At 43.6% G+C, this 19,011-nt stretch overlaps 1 protein-coding gene across 1 annotated transcript in view; it reads left to right on the forward strand.

The window, feature by feature from the left end:
* EXT1 (exostosin glycosyltransferase 1) overlaps nucleotides 1-19,011 on the forward strand; it is a 292,727-nt gene that overhangs the window by 262,156 nt on the left and 11,560 nt on the right. The window contains exons 4-8 of the mRNA XM_056854327.1: nucleotides 8,680-8,799; nucleotides 10,949-11,081; nucleotides 12,242-12,360; nucleotides 14,429-14,524; nucleotides 18,698-18,787. Coding sequence (XP_056710305.1) covers nucleotides 8,680-8,799; nucleotides 10,949-11,081; nucleotides 12,242-12,360; nucleotides 14,429-14,524; nucleotides 18,698-18,787 — 558 coding nt within the window. The remainder of the gene's footprint in view (nucleotides 1-8,679; nucleotides 8,800-10,948; nucleotides 11,082-12,241; nucleotides 12,361-14,428; nucleotides 14,525-18,697; nucleotides 18,788-19,011) is intronic.

Below are 19,011 nucleotides of genomic sequence, written 5' to 3' on the forward strand. Positions count from 1 at the left end.
TTAACTCATTTAATAAGGCATCATTCACTTTCTGACATGAAGGTCAATTTGGCCTCCAAATGTCTTGGTTAAAAATGTAGGGGCATCTGAATTCTTTTTTTTTTAATATAAATGCAGAAGTTATCCATGAGCATCAAAGTTGTAAAGTGCTTGGAACGAAAGGTGACTTGTGGCTAGGCTTGCCAACCTCCAGGTGGTGGTTGGAGATCTCCTGGGATTACAACTGATCGCCAGGTGACAAAGATCAGTTCACCTGGAAAAAATGGCCACCTCGGAAGATGGACTCTATGGCATTATGCCCCACTGAAGTCCCTCCCCCAAACTCCACCCTCTTCAGGCTACACCCCAAAAATCTCCAGCTATTTCCCAACTTGTAGCTTCATAAATGTCTGTAGTTGGCCTCACTGATTTCTTTTTCCTTTCCATCTTGGGCCTCTGCTAGAAAAAGAGACCAGATGTTTTGGGTGTTAGGAAGTTGCACCCACACGTATGTGGTGCAGGAACATAGGGAGAGGGGTTTGTGTGTCACTTGAGAATCTGCCCTACAAAGGTCATGTAGGGCATGACCAGGCCTCACAGCCAGGTAGAGAGACCTAGAGGCACCATTTGTGTGAATGGCCACCATGATTTCCATTATGGCAGCTAGTGGTAGATGTTTCCTTTTGTACTATTTACAAAACAAAAGAAATATACAGATGAGCTCCATTGGCATTGCTGGCTTTCCTCTTCCTGTGTCTCTGCAGAAAGTATTAGAATACATAATTAGGTGGTTGTCTCATTATTGCCCCAGTCTGTTATATTAAAATACAAACTCAGTCGTCCTTCCAACCCAGAACGATCTCCTGTGACAGACAACAGCTCTCCAAAGCAAATCTCTCCTTTGCCCTGCTACCTGTGAGAACCTTTTTAACTGGAGAGGGAAAGGTAAAAGATAGATGGCTGTGGCTTAGTGGTAGAGCATCTGATTAGTATGTGGAAGGTCCCAGATTCAATCCAATTAGAAGGATGAGGAAGTAGGTGTTGTGAAAAACACTTTACATTAAAAAGGCCATGCTGGATCAGACCAAGGTCCATCAAGTCCAGCAATCTGTTCACACAGTGGCCAACCAGGTTCCTCCAGGAAGCCCTCAAACAAGACAACTGCAGCAGCACCATCCTGCCTGTGTTCCACAGAACCTAATATATTCAGCATGCTCCTCTGATCCTGGAGAGAATAGGTATGCATCATGACTAGTATCCATCTTTACTAGTAGCCATGAATACCCCTCTCCTCCATGAACATGTCCATTCCCCTCTTAAAGTCTTCCAAGTTGGCAGCCATCACCACATCCTGGGGCAGGGAGTTCCACAAGTTAACTATGTGTTGTGTGAAGAAATACTCCATTTTATCAGTTTTGAATCTCTCACCCTCCAGCTTCAGCAGATGACCCCGAGTTCTAGTATTATGAGAAAGGGAGAAAAGCTACCTGAGACCCTGAAGAAACACTGCCAGTCAGAGTAGACAGTGCCGGCTTTGATATCCCGGTGGTCTGACCCATTATAAGCAGCTTCAAATGGGCTATATAAAGCAGCTCAGTATAATGCAGCTTCATCAAACACACACACACCTCTGATCTGCAGCCGGCGTCATGTAACCAAAAAATGTTCAGATTGCACATTTTTTAAAATCTGTATAATTGGTCGCAGAATGTATTTCCATAAAAATAATCAGAGCCAAAGCTGCTTTCAGTGATAAAACGTATAACTATGGCATATATCTATAAAATCAGTAAAAGCTACAGCTCATTAAAAAAAAAAGTTAAAACACTGTTCAGTGGTATTCTGGAAAAAATAAGAAGAGTTGGTTTTTGTATGCCGACTTTCTCTACCACTTAAGGGAGAATCAAACCGGCTTAGAGTCACCCCTCTTCCCCTCCCCACAACAGACACCCTATGAGGTAGGTGGGGCTGAGAGAGTGTGACTAGCCCAAGGTCACCCAGCTGGCTTCATGTGGAGGAGTGGGGAAACCAACCCAGTTCTCCAGTTTAGCGTCCACCGCTCCAAACCACCGCTCTTAACCACTGCACCACGCCGGCTCTCACTGTTTGATGCCAGAAGGACTATAAAGAAGGGGCTACAAGCAGTTTCTGAGGGAGGGACTTCCTCAGTCTTTGGGTAGCTGCTGAGAAAGATACTTGTGTGGCTGCAGATTCCTTCAGCAGAGCCCTGCCGTCGTCGTCCCCCCCCCCCCCCCATGGACAACCTTACTACATGCTCAGGAACATACAGGTAGATGCAGCCCTTTAGGTATTTTTGATGTTAAAGGTCAAAACTGGCACTTTATATTGAGCCTGGCAACCCCTGAGAGCCAATGTGTGTGTGTAAAGTGCCATCAAGTCACAGCTGATGGACGGCCAGTGTCTGCCTCTGTGTAGCAACCCTGGACTTCCTTAGTGGTCTCCCATCCAGGTACAAAGTAGGGCCAACCCTGCCTAGCTTCTGAAATCGGCTGTGACTTGACAGCACTTCCCACCACCACCAAGCCCTCCTCAAAGGCCGCCTTATGTAGAGTGGCTTGTGTGTGTTAAGTGCCGTCAAGTCGCTTCCGACTCATGGCAAACCTATGAATCAATGTCCTCCAAAACGTCCTGTCGTTAACAGCCTTGCTCAGGTCTTGCAAACTGAGGGCTGTGGCTTCCTTTATAGAGTCAACCCATCTCTTGTTGGGTCTTCCTCTTTTCCTGCTGCCTTCAACTATTCCTAGCATGATTGTCTTTTCCGGTGACTCTTGCCTTCTCATAGTGTGACCAAAGTACGACAGCCTCAGTTTAGTCATTTTAGCTTCTAGGGTCAGTTCAGGCTTGATTTGATCTATAACCCATGGATTTGTTTTTTTGGCAGTCCACGGTATCCGTAACACTCTCCTCCAACACCACATTTCAAAGGAATTTACTTTCTTCCTTTCAGCTTTCAGTGTCTTAGCAGAGTGTCTTACAGGAGTTCAGTCTGCATGTCACCAACCATCTCTGACAGTGGCCACGTCTGGGGGTTCCCAGTAGCAGCGGGGGAATTTTTGCATAAAATTCCTAATGTCTTTCTGTTTTTTTCCCTCCCGTCTCCTCACCGCTACCTTCATGTGCCGATCTTTGTCCTTTTTTCCTGTAACACGCAATTGATTCTCTTCACAGCTGCTTCCTCGCTTGAGTAGCTACTACTCCATTATTAACAGTGGTTTTTAAAGATCTGGCACTAAGCCCAAACGTCTGCTCTGGGAAATGTTTTTGTTGTGTTACAGTTTCTCATTTCCCGTTTTAGACCGAGCGAGGATGTTTTTATTTACATATTCTCGTCATTGTCGCGGCAGCTCAAGATCCAGGGAAGCTTAACTCTGCCATCCTGCCTTTTCAAATATATATATATGTAGCACTTCCGTCCCCCTCGTCCCTGATATTATACAAATGACCTACTATTAAAACGTCATCCCATTCTAATATTTGTGGCAGATTGGCATCGATGGATCATTCTTCTACACTCTACTTCTAGGGCAAGAAGATTAATAGCAAATAGCCAAATACGGTTTAAAAATAGAAGCTCTGGTTTCAGTTCCAATCTGTTAGAACTGAGCTAACATACAAAAATACACCGAAAAAAATTCTAAGCTTTTCCCTCTGGCTTTGCAGTTAACATGAAGCTGCCTTATACTGAATCAGACCCTTGGTCCATCAAAGTCAGTATTGTCTACTCAGAACGGCAGCGGCTCTCCAGGGTCTCAGACAGGGGTCTTTCACATCACCTACTTGCCTAGTCCCTTTAACTGGAGATGCCAGGGATTGAACATATGACCTTCTGCATGCCAAGTAGATGCTCTGCCACTGAGCCACACTCTGCCTGATGCATGAGGTGGGCTTCATTTTTTGTTTGTTTGTTTCACTTGCAGAGATATGTCAGAAGCTTTCCCCTGAAAAATAGTTCAGCAAAACTTAATGAAGGGAAAAAAAGCATTTTAATGCAGTAACATGTAAGCATGCATGCACTTAAAACAGTAGGGAATAGATATCTAGGAACGCATGATTCATTCTGCCTAAATTCAGCTGATTTTTTTTCAACAGATCTTTGCCTTCAATAGAGCTACAATTTGATTTTTTAGAATTATTTTGTACAGCTTATTTAAGGTTGTTCTTAAGCTCAAAATCCTACTTGCCAATTTATGAAAGGCACTGCAAAAGCTAAAATGACTAAACTGAGGCTGTCGTATTTTGGTCACGTCATGAGACAACAAGAGTCACAGGAAAAGACCGTCATGATAGGAAAAGTTGAGGGCAGCAGGAAAAGAGGAAGACCCAACAAGAGATGGATTGACTCAATAAAGGAAGCCACAGCCTTCAATTTGCAAGATCTGAGCAAGGCTGTCAAAGATAGGACATTTTGGAGGACTTTCATTCATAGGGTCGCCATGAGTCGGAAGCGACTTGACGGCACTTAACACACACACACACTGCAAAAGAGCCCCGTGGCGCAGAATGGTAAACTGCAGTACTGCAGTCAAAAGCTCTGCTCATGACCTGAATTCTCTCCCGACGGGAGTCAGTTTCAGGTAGCCAGCTCAAGGTTGGCTCAGCCTTCCATCCTTCTGAGGGCGGTAAAATGAGTACCCAGCTTGCTGGGGATAAAGGGTAGACGACTGGGGAAGTCAATGATAAACCAACCATGTAAACAAAGTCTGCCTAGTAAACATCGGGATGTGACGTCATCCCATGGGTCAGGAATGACCCGGTGCTTACTGCAAAAGAGCTGTGTGTTGCACGTCTTTCTGAACTTAACCACTACACTACACTGTTTCCCAGCTCCTAATCTGATACTTAAACCACTACACTACACTGTTCAAAAGTTCAAATCCCAAAGTCTGTCCCTTACATTGCAAGAGCTTCTCCTGTACCTCTCTGCTGTTTCCAAATAGAGGGCTCTCTGCAGGGCTCTCTGGAGATATTTCATTTGCACAAACTAGGAGCCCGCGTGTCCCCGTAATGCACCTGATATACCTTCTGATGGGAACTAGGCACTCACTTGAACCATTGCAGGGACCTATATGCACTGGACTTATGTGGCTGGCAGGCTCCTGGTGCGAGGGAACAGAACACCTGCTGAACCCTCATGTCAAGTGGCTCACCATGCGAGAGGAGGATGAAGATGTGACCACTACGGTGTCGAGCAAATCTGGCTGTATATCTCCTTTAAGCTGCATCTTTGACGGGGGCCATAGTACCTTCCACATTCCCTTTGCTGCTTCCTTTGGGACCCTTGACTTAATCTCTTGTCAATCATGATACCCTTCAGCAATACGCAAACCCATCTTACTTAGAATAGCTTAACGCTTCAAATTGGGTTTCTCGTTGAACTTCACGCAGAGCATATATTAAGAGTGTGCACCTGGCATAAGGAGATCATTGCTGTCAAGCTGTTTTTCAGAACGCTGTAAGGCTATGCGCAGAACAGATGTATTCTAATTAAGAATATTTTATTGGGAATGGATTCCACCTCCCCCCCCCCCGACATGCAAGACCATGACTGAAAGAAAAGGCAATGGATGGGCTTAATCTAATAATCTAAGTGGGGGGGGGGAATGCAAAATGGCACAAATCAAAAACAAACAGAGGTAGGTGCCTTGTGCATAATTAGACGGAGGAAAAATATATGAATATTTGAAAAGCTTAGGAAGAACACGGCAGACTGATGAGAGAATAGATGCCCAAGTAAAAAAAGAAGAAGAGTTGGTTTTTATGTGCCGACTTTCTCTACCACTTAACGGAGACTCACCCTGTGAAATGGGTGGGGCTGAGAGAGCTCTAAGAGCTGTAACTTGCCCAAGGTCACCCAGCTGGCTTCGTGTGTAGGAGTGGGGAAACAAATCCAGTTCGCCAAAAAAGAAAAAGAAAAAAAGGCAGATTAGCCTCTGCAGCTCATGTGGAGGAGTGGGGAACCAAACCCAGTGCTCCAAATCAGAGTCCACCACTCCAAACCACCGCTCTTAACCACTACACCACCACTAACCACTGTACCACCACATTCTTCTCCTAAACAAAGAGAATGCAGAGAAAGTTTGGGGTTTCTTTTCCCTCTTTAGACTGACGTCTAGACTTCATAAACTGTCTAGACTGCATAAAGGCAGCTTCATGTGTGTGTTCATGTGTGTATTCGAGAAAGGCAGGGGAAAGAGATAGGGCGGGAATAAACACAAAGGGTTTAGGAAGGCTGTACCGAAGGTTTCATAGGGAAGTTTTTGCATGGTCGGTCAGTGTGGTACAGTGGTTAGAATGCAGTTTATGCATTCAGTCTAAAGACTTCTGTCGCCTGAAGATAAGTTGTAATAGCAGGAGATCTCCAACTAGTACCTGGAGATTGGCAACCCTAGGCCTTTCACATTACCTACTGTTTTTCACATCACTTTGCTAACTGGAGAGGCTGAGGATTGAACCAAGGACCTTCTGCGTGTAAAGCAGATCGTCTTCCACTGAGCCACAGCTCCTCCCCTAAATTCTTGCCCACATTGTATTGTTTTTGAGGTTGTAAGCTCCTTGGGGCAGGCACCTCCCACCTTTTCATACGCTGGAAGGCAACACATGAATAAGTAATTCCGGCTCCAGCATACTTTGCAGGAAATCCAGCAATTCGCAGACATAACCAATCCACCCAAAAATTGCCCTGTGACCCCCCAAAAGATCACAATCTACCTTCTCCTCCTCCTAATCCAGTCTGGCATCCAGTTTAAAGAATCCCAAGATGCACTGGGGATGAAGAATATAAAATGAGTTTGTGTTGATAATTCTTAGCTGTACCTGTCCAATAGCTTTCGCTTTCAGGGCCTCGGAAAGGCAAATCTGCAATTAATAGCTAAATATACCTCCCTATCCAATTAGGGAGATCGAACCTTTTGGGAAGCTGTCACGATACCAAGTGAATACGGCAAGCCTGAGAATTTTTATGCATTTTTTCAGGCTAATGGCATAATTAGGTTTAAGTGTTTTTTCATGTTCCATCCTGCTGGTAAAATATTTGAAGTTTTATATTATGGATAGACTTGGCCCTTTATAAGAGATTCCGCATATATATGAAAACTGATAAAACAATAAAAAACACATTTACAGAGCAGAATTAATTGAGTTGGTCTGGAAGGAGAATTGTGGTGATCTTGAACTGGCTCACCCAAAGTACAGTATTCCTGCTGTTTGCTGAAGTTCTTTGTTTTCTTACAATCCATGCTTGAGATGTGTGTGTAAAGTGTCGTCAAGTTGCATCCAATTTACGGCAACTCGGTAGGGTTTTCAAGTCAAGAGACGAACATAAGTGGTTTGCCATTGTCTTCTTCTACATAGCAACCCTGGTATTTCTTGGTGATCTCCCATCCAAGTCCTAATCAGGGCTGATCCTGCTTAGCTTCTGAGAGCTGATGGCCATTGCAAAGCCAAGGGTTAACATAGAAACTAGTCTTTCCAGTCCTTTACATTCTGACTCCCCAAATGGGAGCCTCTTATGTTCCAAGTGGCACCTAAGCATCCCTTTTGAAATTGCTTTGGAATCCAGGGAACACCTCTCAAATCTCACACCAGTTCACTGGCACCTATAGAAACATTGTCCCTTATGCCATCAGTCACTTGCGTTGCGTGTGCGATTGGGTCATCTCTGGCTACTTCAGAAACTATTGTATAGCAAAACGATAGAACTCCAGAGTAGAAAGCAGCCATAGCCCTTAGAAGGTCAACTTGCCCAATCTCGTTGAAGGTGAAAAAGTTATCTTAAGGAGATTTTGGGGGTCATTATCCATACACACACTCTCTACTAAAATGCATAGTCAATGGTTTTGTGAAGACAACAGAACACAATGTTCAAAATAACAGGTGCAGAAGTAGTAGTAAAAGGCTAGCAAACAGGACCTAATACATGTCAATTAAGGATGATATGAATTAAAATGTCTTCATTTTTCCCCCCAGAGAGTGGCATTCTATAACTCTGGATCTGCCATGGAAAAGTGTGGCTGCCACTTGACCAGGAGGTCTTCTGAAAGCACCCCCATGACAAAAAATTGAGATTCTCTCATTTTTTATTTTATTATTATTTTTTGCCATCAAGTCACAGCTGACTCATGGCAACCCTGTAGGGTATTCAAGGCAAGAGACGTTCAGAGGCGATTTGCCATTGCCTGCCTCCAGATCACGCCCCTGGTATTCCTTGGAGGTCTCCTGTCCAAATACTTGCCAGGGTCGAGGCTGAGAATGTGTTACTGGCCCAGAGTCACCCAGCCAGTTTCCATGGCAGAGCGGGGATTCGAACCTGGGTTTCCCAGATCCTAGTCTGACACCTTAACCACTACACCACACTGGCTCTCTTTCTTATAATGGGCAAGTGTAATTTTGGGGGAGGGGGGAGGACACAGGCTGTTCAGTCAACAGTGAGGTAGAAATGCAGGATTAGCGAGCAACCTGTTTAATTCAATTTCCAATTACTGCTATTACTGCTGCTGTTGTCGGAACAGGGTGGTTATTGTGCCGCAAATGAGAGCCAAATGCGCGATGCGCAGATCTATAAAACCTAAACTGATTGAGCTGTAAACAGATCATCTGGAAGAGCCCCCAGAAGTGTCTTTAATGGGCTCCGTCTGCAGTGTTTTCCTACCATGTCTGAATTGTCTCAACGTTGTATTACAGATCCCTTCTACAATCAGGTCTATCCATCAGGATAAAATCCTAGCACTTAGACAGCAGACACAGTTCTTGTGGGAGGCTTATTTTTCTTCAGTGGAGAAGATTGTATTGACCACACTAGAGGTGAGTAAATAACGTTACGATATTAGTCAGGGCTGAAGTGCTGGCCTGTTCACTTTGCAAAGACAAAGAACCGAAAAGTTGAGCTGATTATATATTATAACAAAATACTGATATTATTTATTATATTATATTATTTATTACGTAGTGTACACTAACTTAAAAGCACTGGGCCTTAAATGTACAGGCTGATCAATTAAAAGAATGTAGAAAATAGTTGCTAATTTTCCAACATAGTTGATGATAAAAAATCAACGTAAATGACCAGTAAATAACCCAAACGCGTTTCGGCCTATGTGGCCTTCTTCAGTGGCCATAGATACATTTACGTATTTTAGAAACGCATCCAGAACTACATATACATATAAAGGTATGCTGTAAAGTGATAATCTTCTATATTGTGTGGCCCATTGTCACTTGTTGTCACTTGAGTTCCACAAGGGAGGAAAGCGGCTAGCAAATGTTTTAAATAAATAAAATAGACTTGAACAAGACATGAATTTGTAGCTGCTCCCGCCTGTTTTCCATAGGTGAGGAGTTCCCTTGTTCGACCACAAAATCTTGTTCAGAATTGGATTAATTTAGTACAGTTATTTGCAACTCCAATAATCATGTGTTCATGTTGGCAAACCTACTCGGCAGTGTTTGAGACAGGAATATGATTTTTTAAAAACAGGACTGTTAGTTTTCAGCAGAGTTTTTTTTTTTTTTAAGAAAAAATATATCATCCTCTTAAAACACAAGGTCTGTATTTACTGATGCATTCTTTGAATTGCCTGTACTTTGAATTGTCCATTGAGGAGCCGTATACATGCTCCCTTTTGACCTTTCCTACATATTCCCCGTTCTGGTCTCGAAGGCAGTGAGTGGTGTTTTCTTGGCCATCAAGCAGCCATTAGTTAAATTTGCTCTAGCGTTTAGGTCAAGTCCCAGGCATGTAAAGGAACAAGATCCATAAGAATTCTTCACTTGACCTGCAGCTGAAGACGCATACAAACAGGGGCCTCAAAAACCTAGTTGAAGACTAAACTGAACTGTGTGGGCGTGTGTGTGTGTATGTTCCTGTATTTCTGCCAAGAAATGATGTGGTATGTGAGCTTCACTGGGAAAATTTACCTTTCTGCATTTTGAATTCAATTACCCTTACTACTTTTTATCACTTCTTTCTTTTTTGTCAGCTGACTATCAGTCACGTGCCATTCACTTTCTGTTTTATGTATTATGTGCATTAAAATATGTATACTCTGCCTTTTCAATAGCTCTGGCAGAGCTTACACATTCAAATAAAAATACTAAATAGCATAAAAGCCCACATTACCGCTTCCTGCCCCCTAAAAAAAAAAAAAAAGGCTGCATCCAATACCCCATTAAAGGTGCTTTTAATGGCAGCATTCTTTCTGGATAATGAACTGTCCCCAGCCATTGGCTGCAGGCTTTCAAGCATAATTTAGCAGCCATGAGGACTAGAAACTTGGAGGGAGAGGAGGAAAAGTGGAGATTCTCATGGTTCTGAATACTGTGCCCAATACCGCAAGCTGTGCTCCTCCCCTGCACAGAATCATGGCAGTATATTGTGTGGTTTTATGAAAGGCTTTCCTGGAGCCAAAGATGCTGCACCATCATTAATTTTCTTCCCAGATGTTTGTTTCTGGCTGTATCTTTGTGTGTGTGTTTTGTTTGCTTGTATGTGGATAGGAAGAGGGGCTGAGGTTAACGTCCCCATTATCCCCCTTCAACTACCCATCCTTTTATAAAAATCTTATCACCGGCCTAATTATTTTATGCAGGACCACGGCTGGCGAAATGGATTAATCAGCTTCATAAACTGACATGCCATTTTGAAAAGTCAGAACATAGTTTGACTTGAAATGCAGAATCTAATAAGTTGTGGAGTTGCCAGGGTGCCTGCAGCAGCTAATGAGGTAGTTTGAATACCATTATTGGTGGCTTCTAACCCACAGGAATGTGCATAAGGATACAGGTTCAGCGTCCTCTGTTTTGGGTTTTTTTTAAGAGTGCGAAATAATCTGCCTCCTGCTGGCTTTTACCAAAGGCACGGCAATTGCTGTCTTCAATAGGCACTGAGATATCTCCCATTTTTTATTAAATACCTGCTTAAATTGTGTGTGTTTTTAATTTCTTCTTTTTTCAGATTATTCAAGACAGAATCTTTAAGCACATATCACGCAACAGCTTAATATGGAATAAACACCCCGGAGGGTTATTTGTACTACCACAGTATTCATCATATCTAGGAGATTTTCCTTACTATTATGCTAATCTAGGTAAGGTGATTCTGTGTTCTTGACTTCACCGGTTGGGTGGGTGGAACTTCCGGCAGACACCCTTTTGTGTCTTCTTGGACAAAGACAGGAGACGAAATACTTTCAGGTTTACAGATTTCCTTTCCAAGTTTTCCCTCCGACCTCCCTTTAGTAATGAATAAGATACTCCCAGATTTAGAACGAAGGGACCATCTTGAACTATGTGGTGATGCCAAAAGGAAATATGCACCCTCCTTCTGAGGAACAGAGCAAGCCATCTTTTCCAGTGCTCCCAGATTATCTAAAATTCTTAACCATTCCAACCTTTCAAAGACTTTTCTTCTTGGCCAGACGTAGTGCCTTACCCCTCAACGAATTATTTGGCAGATTAGTGGAGGCAAATGCCCTCTCCACTGCAACATCAAGAGGTTTGGTGGAGGCGAAGGCCCTCTCCACAGTGACACCCAAGAGGTTTGCTTGTTCCGAACAAACCAAAACTAAGGAACTGGCTTGCAGCATGGCTGAGATGACACACTGATCCAAGCCAGGCTTAGAATCACAGACTAATCACAGAGGGATAAAAAGGGGCCCTTGGAGCCGACCACCTGCTGACAAAGATGGACTCCTGGCCCATCGAGTCAACAGCTCAGCCTCTGCAATCTGTTAAGAACATAAAAACATAAGAAGACCAGTGGTCCATCTAGTCCAGCATCTTGTCTCACACAATGGCCAACCAACTATTAAGAAGGGCCAACAAAAGAGCATACAGGAAACATCTCCAGTATCAAGAGGAAACATCTCCTGATGTTTCCTCCTGACACTGGTCTTCGGAGGTTTGCTGCCTTGGAATATGGAGCTTCCCTTTAGGCACGGTGGCTAGTAGCCATCCTCTATTACTCTATCTAAACTCCTTTTAAAACTTGTCTGTGCCTGTAGCCATCTTCACATCCTCTGGTAGTGAATTCCACATTTCAGTCATTCTTACGATATGTCCCACAAGTAGAATTGAATTGTACTGGGCGGGGGGAGGGAGAAGGCTGGCTACAGAATTAACCATTCCAGGTAGCTCCAGCATCCACATGCTATAGGGAAATCATCAAAAATATCCTATATGCCGGCAGTTCCTTTGTACTCTGGCTGATTGATTTCTGTATATTATGGTTTTGTTTTTCCCGTTCCAGGTGTCAAGCCCCCACCCAAATTCACCGCCGTTATCCACGCAGTTACCCCTTTAGTTTCTCAGTCTCAACCTGTGCTGAAACTCCTGGTCGCTGTTGCCAAATCCCAGTACTGCGCCCAGGTGAGAAATGAGGACCTGCTTCCAGCCGGCTGGCCAGGGCCACCAGCTCCATGATGGCAGGCCGTCATAATCGTGTCCTAATCATCCAGTTTGACTTATGCCTCTCGTTTAACAGTGATAGATGTTGGCGAGCTTTCCATTCCCAGACTTTATTAAAGGAACCAAAATGTCATTTATATTACATCTGCAAAGGGACTCTGATTGACTTTATCACCAGAGGGTAAATCCAGTAAGCACTGAACCATCGAGGGATGAATAATGGTTGTGCAGGAGGGCTTCTTGGAGGAACGCAACCAAGAGCATGTTTGCAACATGACCAATATTCCTCAAGGGATGATGGTTGGCTTTCAGCCCAGTTGACAGTCTGGTCCAGATTTTTTGTTTTATTGCTGTTCATGGCATATTAATCAGGGCTGAGCACACAGACAATCTGGATTCTGAACAAAGAAACGTTGTATTCTGCAATCTGTATACATTATTCAAATTGAACAATTTTGCATAATTTTATTTTGAATAAGTCTACGGGGCTGTTTTGGTGTCACAGGGTAGGGCAAGAGGCTTTGTGAGATGCTGAAGCTCTTCCTCCAAAGCATTAGAAATCTTATTGAATCACCTCTCTGTCTTCTGAGGTTCGAGCAGTGGGTGCCCATGCATGTTCAATAATAGTCTTGTAACCCATGAGTCGCCATGAGTCGGAAGCGACTTAACGGCACTTAACACACACACAACCCTAGGGACTAGCAACTTAAAGCACATACTCTTAGGGCATTTATGCAGGGCTGTTTTCCTTACGGTCACCCTGCCGACTGCTCCAGTGCTTCACTTTGATTATGCATGCCTTTCCCGATCGTCAGAGGTCACCTTGCTCTCCCCGCACGTTTCTGCGCGTTTTGGCCATGTTTTCCAGATGCTTTTTTAGCGAGAATCCAGAAAACACAAGCAAAACATGTGGAAACCTGCAGCAGGAGTGAGGCAACCTCTGACGATCAGGAAAGGCATGCATAATCAAAACGAAGCACCGGAGCAGTTGGCGGGGTTGACCACAGGGAAACAGCCCTGTATGAATGGTCTCCAGAAGTGAGGGGCTGTTCTGCTGATGGGTTGTGAGCTCCGACAGAGTCTCATACTACAGAGATTTCTACGTTATTAGTGGGGTGAGGGCAGAAGAGCCTGACTTTTGCCTTCACGAAAGTGATTCATGAGATCCTTCCAGATGCTGCACAAATAGTATCTGGCAATGTCGACTTTTTTCTTGTGGTCAGAATGATGAAAGTAAAGCGAAATTAGTTGCATTCCTTTTCCTTGGATAGGAATTTGGCTCTCGACCTGTAAGATCCTCCACCCAAATCCTGCCCTCTGTGCCCCTAACAACAGAGGTGAGGCAGGCAGCAACCAGAGATAGGGCTTTTTCAGTGGTGGCACCTTGACTTTGGAATGCCCCCCCTTGCCTTGCAGCTCCTTTACTGCCTTTCTAGCAGCAGACGAAAACATTCATCTTTAACCAAGTAGTTAACAGCAAGATTCCATTTTTAAGCTGTTTTCGTTAATTCTCTGCTTCTGAGTGTTTTTATGTTCTTGTTTTTATAGCTGTTTTGATCATTCTTATGGTTGTTGTTTTTATGGTTTTATTGGGTTTTTAAACCATGTGAGTCACCTCAAGCTGGGGGGTTACCGCATTATGTATTCCCAACAATGTATTAAGAGTTTGAAAATGTTATAAAAAACATCGCTTTAAAAGGGTTTTTGGATGCAACGGCTAATAAATGGTTGGAAGACGTCTTCACAGCTAAAGGGGCCAAACAAAGTGTGAACAGTATTTTTTATAACAATTTCAAACTCTTAATACATTGGTGGGAATACATAGAAAGTGCGAACAGTATTTTTTATAACATTTTCAAACTCTTAATACATCGCTGGAATACATAATGCGGTAACCCCACAAGTCTCTGGGCTTATAAATCTTCTAAATGAACACAACATTCTGCGTTTGACCATAAAGGAGGAAACTTTGCGCTCAAGCCAAGAACTTCTTGTAGGCCTGAGGATTCTGCTTCTTTATTCTTTTCAGATCATTGTCTTATGGAATTGTGATAAGCCCCTCCCTGCCAAGCACCGTTGGCCTGCCACTGCCGTGCCTGTCATTGTCATCGAAGGAGAAAGCAAGGTAGGCGAACAAGCCTGGCTATTGTGTGTCAGGGCTCAGGAATGCTCGGAAATGCATTTCCGTTTTGGTTTCCCCACCTTGCTTTAAATTATAAATGTGCCTGGCTCCAGCTTTTCAAAAGCTCGAGGCAGCTTCCAAGCCAATATTACAACCCAAACAAAATTGACGTTAAAAAAAACCCTCCATAGTGAACAAACCCTTCATGCTTTTGTACAAGACCATATTGACTTGAAGAGGGGCCGTAGCTTAGTGGCACAGCATCTGCTTTGCATGCAGGAAGTCCCAGGTTCAATCCCCGGCATCTTCAGTTAAAAAGACCAGGTAGCAGTTGATGTGAAAGACCTGCACATGAGACCCTGAAGAGCCACTACCAGTCTGAGTGGACATCACTGACCTTGACGGACCAATGGTGTGTTTCAGTATAAGGCAGGTTCATTTGTGTTCATTGGCATCTTTTCCCCTCCTGCTTTAATTTAAGAAGAAGAGTTGGTTTTTATATGCCAACTTTCTCTACCACTTCAGGAAAAATCAAACCAGCTTACAATTACCTTCCCTTCCCCTCCCCACAACAGACACCCTGTGAGGTAGGTGAGGCTGAGAGAGTGTGACTAGCACAAGGTCACCCAGCTGGCTTCATGTGTAGGAGTGGGGAAACAAATTTTCGCTGTGAAGTTTTCAGCTGGTTAAAATGTACCGCCCTTGCCTTTGAGATTTTCCCTTGGTAGTCGTAAAGAGGAAAAAGTCAGGGCACTGCAAAGCTGGCAGCGAAATACATTCCTGCCTCAGATACTGGACATGTTAAGTATCAGGAGATTTGCTGCAGGACAAAGATAGGCAGCTGCTGTTAAGAGGTTGCTCAGCTCTGGGGCCATTGTTTTGTGTGTATGTGTGTGTCTCCCTGTTCCTCCCACCCCTTTTTCCATACTAGAGAGCCTGAGGACATTAAAACACCCTGTCTGGTTCTGAAGTATTTGTAGGAACCAGCCTTAGAGCCATTTAGAGGCAACAAAGCAATCTCCTGTGTACCTAACTTTGTGGTGTACCAATTCTCCTCTTTCATGGAGCTCTAGTAACCAAATTAGATTCCAAAATGTAAGAAGGTACCTAGTTGATGCTCCAAGAAAGCCCCATGCGATTGATCCCACCATTACCATGGTTTGAATTTTCGCGCTCAACTGGAGCTGCCTTATACCAAGTCAGACCATTGGTCCAGCTACCTCAGTACTGTCCACTCTGACTGGTAGGAGTTTCTTCTGGTTGTCAGGGAAAAAAGGGTCTTTCACAACAGTTTTAATTGGAAAGTCCTTAACTGGAAGTGCTGGTGACTGAATCTGGGGGTGCCTGCCCTGAAAACATGGGCTCTTCTATTGACCTTTGGCCCCTCCAGGTTGCACGAGATAGCAGAACAACAGCAGCCACCTAGAGCCACACTTCATGGTGGTTGTCGCTAAGTGGTAAGCCCCTTGTATCCGGCTTGTCACTGCGCATACCACACTTCTGCAGAAATTGAGGTCCAAAGATGTTCACGTAAAGAGTCCCACTGCAATAATATGTCAACTGGCCATCATTCTTGGGGGAACAAATACTCCACCCCAGTATGTCTGATAGCTCCTGTATCCATCTGTATTCTGGAAACCAGGAAGATCACAAAAAAGGAGGAGTGATTGCTTGAAGATGTGGAGTGAGAACTTGAAGATGTGGAGGAAATTGTAATAGGTGGGAAAAAAAGAAACTGTAGAGGTTTGTTCAGTTAGTTATCACCACTTGGAAAGTGCAACAGATGGATGGGCACATATCTGCCCACAGTCACAACCGTGTCAAAAAATGTGAAAATCATTCATTCACATGACAATTCCACATACACATAAATTTTAACATAGAGCCTTGCTGGGAAATTGCAGTTGTGTGCCATGTGCGGATTCTGTAAGGTATGCAAATGTGATTGTTGAAGGTTACAGTCTGCACACGGGCTTCCTGCAGAATCCTTCACAGATGTGCCTATGCAATACGAATTTTTGCGCTGTGGGGTTGGCCCTTGTTTTATTTTGTACCCTACGTTTTTTGTTCTTGTGATGAGGCTGTTTTGTTGCTTGTAAGAGGAACTGAGCCGTTCAGAGATGAATTGCTTCTATCAAAGGTTGTAAGCTGGAAATGCTGGTAGAAATTCGACATTTATAGTTGAGCAGAGCAATCCTTCCATTTGGATGAAGGTACAGAATGTCGTCTTCTATGAAGGGAAAGAAGAACACTGTACTCCGTGTAATACGTGATGTGGTTATTGATTATGATCTTGTTCCTTTCTCTCACTCTTTTCTTTCTTATATAAGCCCCATATAATATGCAAACATCGGAGGAAAAAAAACCTACTGTAAATACAAACACACAAAAGATAAACCAAGCAGAACCTATGACAAAATTCAGCACAGTTGAGATAAAACAGGGCAGGGGAGTTTGAACCCAAGTCTTTTCACAGAACAACTTTTCTTAAAGTAAATATTTATTTATATTTATTTATTTATATTTTAGATTTATATCCTGCCCATCTTCCATACAGTAAGGTTCTGGACAGGGCTCTGGGTGGGTAATCAATCAATATCAATATCAAAACCTTTAATGGCATTAAAGAAGCAGATTAGGGTAATACAGTGCTTATCAAGTTCAGTATAATACAGTAGTAAAATTCATTGTAAAACACCAAAGTAACACATACAATTGGCAAAGCTATTACTTGTCAATACAAAGATCCATAGTTAAAAAATTTGCCAAATATTCGGCGACTGCTTCAGTCAAGTTGGGGCACTTATCAGCTAATAAGAGTTGGGTAGTCCTCTTCGCTAGGCCAGGAACATTCATAATAATTGGGTCTATGAAATGATTTCTTAAACTAGAAAAAAAGGGGCAGAGCAATAAAATGTGAGTTATGGAATCAGGTTTGAGAAGACAGAATTTGCATAGTCTATCTCTAAACGGGATATTATGGAATCTCCCGGAGAGAACTGCCAAGGGGAAGACATTCAATCTGGCGAGCATGAAGGCCTGCCGATGGAGGGGATTGGTGATGTTTTGAATGTAAGGAGCTCCTCCGGGGACATAGGTCGACAATCTGTGAAAACAGGGAACATGTCATATTGGAGCCTGCATTTATAATGTGTTCCTCAAATCAAATAATTTAAAAACAGAAACAATTGAAATAGATTAAAATCCATAAAATGCAAATAAGATTGCGGCCTAAGTTCCCAGCAGAGCAAACTCCCAAGAATAACTGACCCTCCATAAAGTAAGCAAGGAGGGGGACTGAGGGGAGCATTTAGAAGAGGGGGGCTGTGCCCAGTGACCGGTGGATGTAATAGAGCAGCCAGAAGTCCTCAACCATGTGTCTGGCAAAACATCTCCATCTTGCGGGCCCTCAGAACTGGCCTAGATCCCACAGGGTCCTGGTCTCCTCAGAGAGAGAGTTCTACCAGGCAGGGGTCAAGGCCAAAAAGGACCTGGCCCTGGTTGAGGACAACCAGACTGCTCTCGGGCCAGGGACTTCCAGTAGACTTTGGGAACTAGAGTGAAGCATCCTTGGGGGACATAGTGGGAGAGGCGATCCCTCAAGTATGAGGTTCCCAGACCATTAAGGGCTTTAAGGGTTAAAACCAGCACCTTGAACCTGATCCAGAAGCATATCGGCAACCAATGCAGCTGGCTGAGAATAGGTTGAGCAGAAACTCTCCAAGGGGTCTTCTTTAGGACCCTTGCAGCTGTATTCTGTACCAATTTAAGCTTCCAGAGTAGTATCGGGCTAAGTAGAGTGAGTTACAGTAATCCTACCTGGAGGTGACCATTGCATGGATCGCTGTGGCAAAGTTGGAGCGAGTCAGTTGGAGCGCGGTAGGGGGCTAATTGCCGAACACAGCGAAGATGATAAAAAGACATTCTGGTAATAGTCGAGACCTAAATAGATAATTTAGCATTCAAGTCAAATACAAGGAACAAACATGTATTAAATGACAACAAAATTCAGCTGTTGTGTTTGAGAGCCGACTTCTTTGTATCTCTTTCTGGATATAAGGAAGGCCCTGTAGTTTGATACGGTTATTTTCCTCTATGAAGAGACATGTTGGTTAGGGGTCTTATTTTGGAGAAGCCTCAAGAGCTTCTCATCTACTGTCTTTGTCCTGCCCACAGGTCATGAGCAGTCGTTTCCTGCCCTATGAGAACATTGTCACTGACGCAGTTTTAAGCCTCGACGAGGATACAGTGCTTTCAACCACTGAGGTAAGGCCTTTTTCTCCTTACAGCTTTGGTCACTGCCTTTCCCGACTCATACAACCAATATATGGGAATTCCCAACTGACCTCTGGATTGTAGAAGCTGGAAAGCTGAATCGTAACTACAACCTCAACAATTGTTGGTACTGGTATTCTACTTAATTCCTCAATATCTTTCATAAGAATCTCAAAATTGCCCTTTTGGATCACATCACACTATCCAGTCCAGCA

This window comes from Euleptes europaea, chromosome 8 (genome assembly GCF_029931775.1).
Source record: "Euleptes europaea isolate rEulEur1 chromosome 8, rEulEur1.hap1, whole genome shotgun sequence".
Classification (NCBI taxonomy): Eukaryota; Metazoa; Chordata; class Lepidosauria; order Squamata; family Sphaerodactylidae; genus Euleptes; species Euleptes europaea.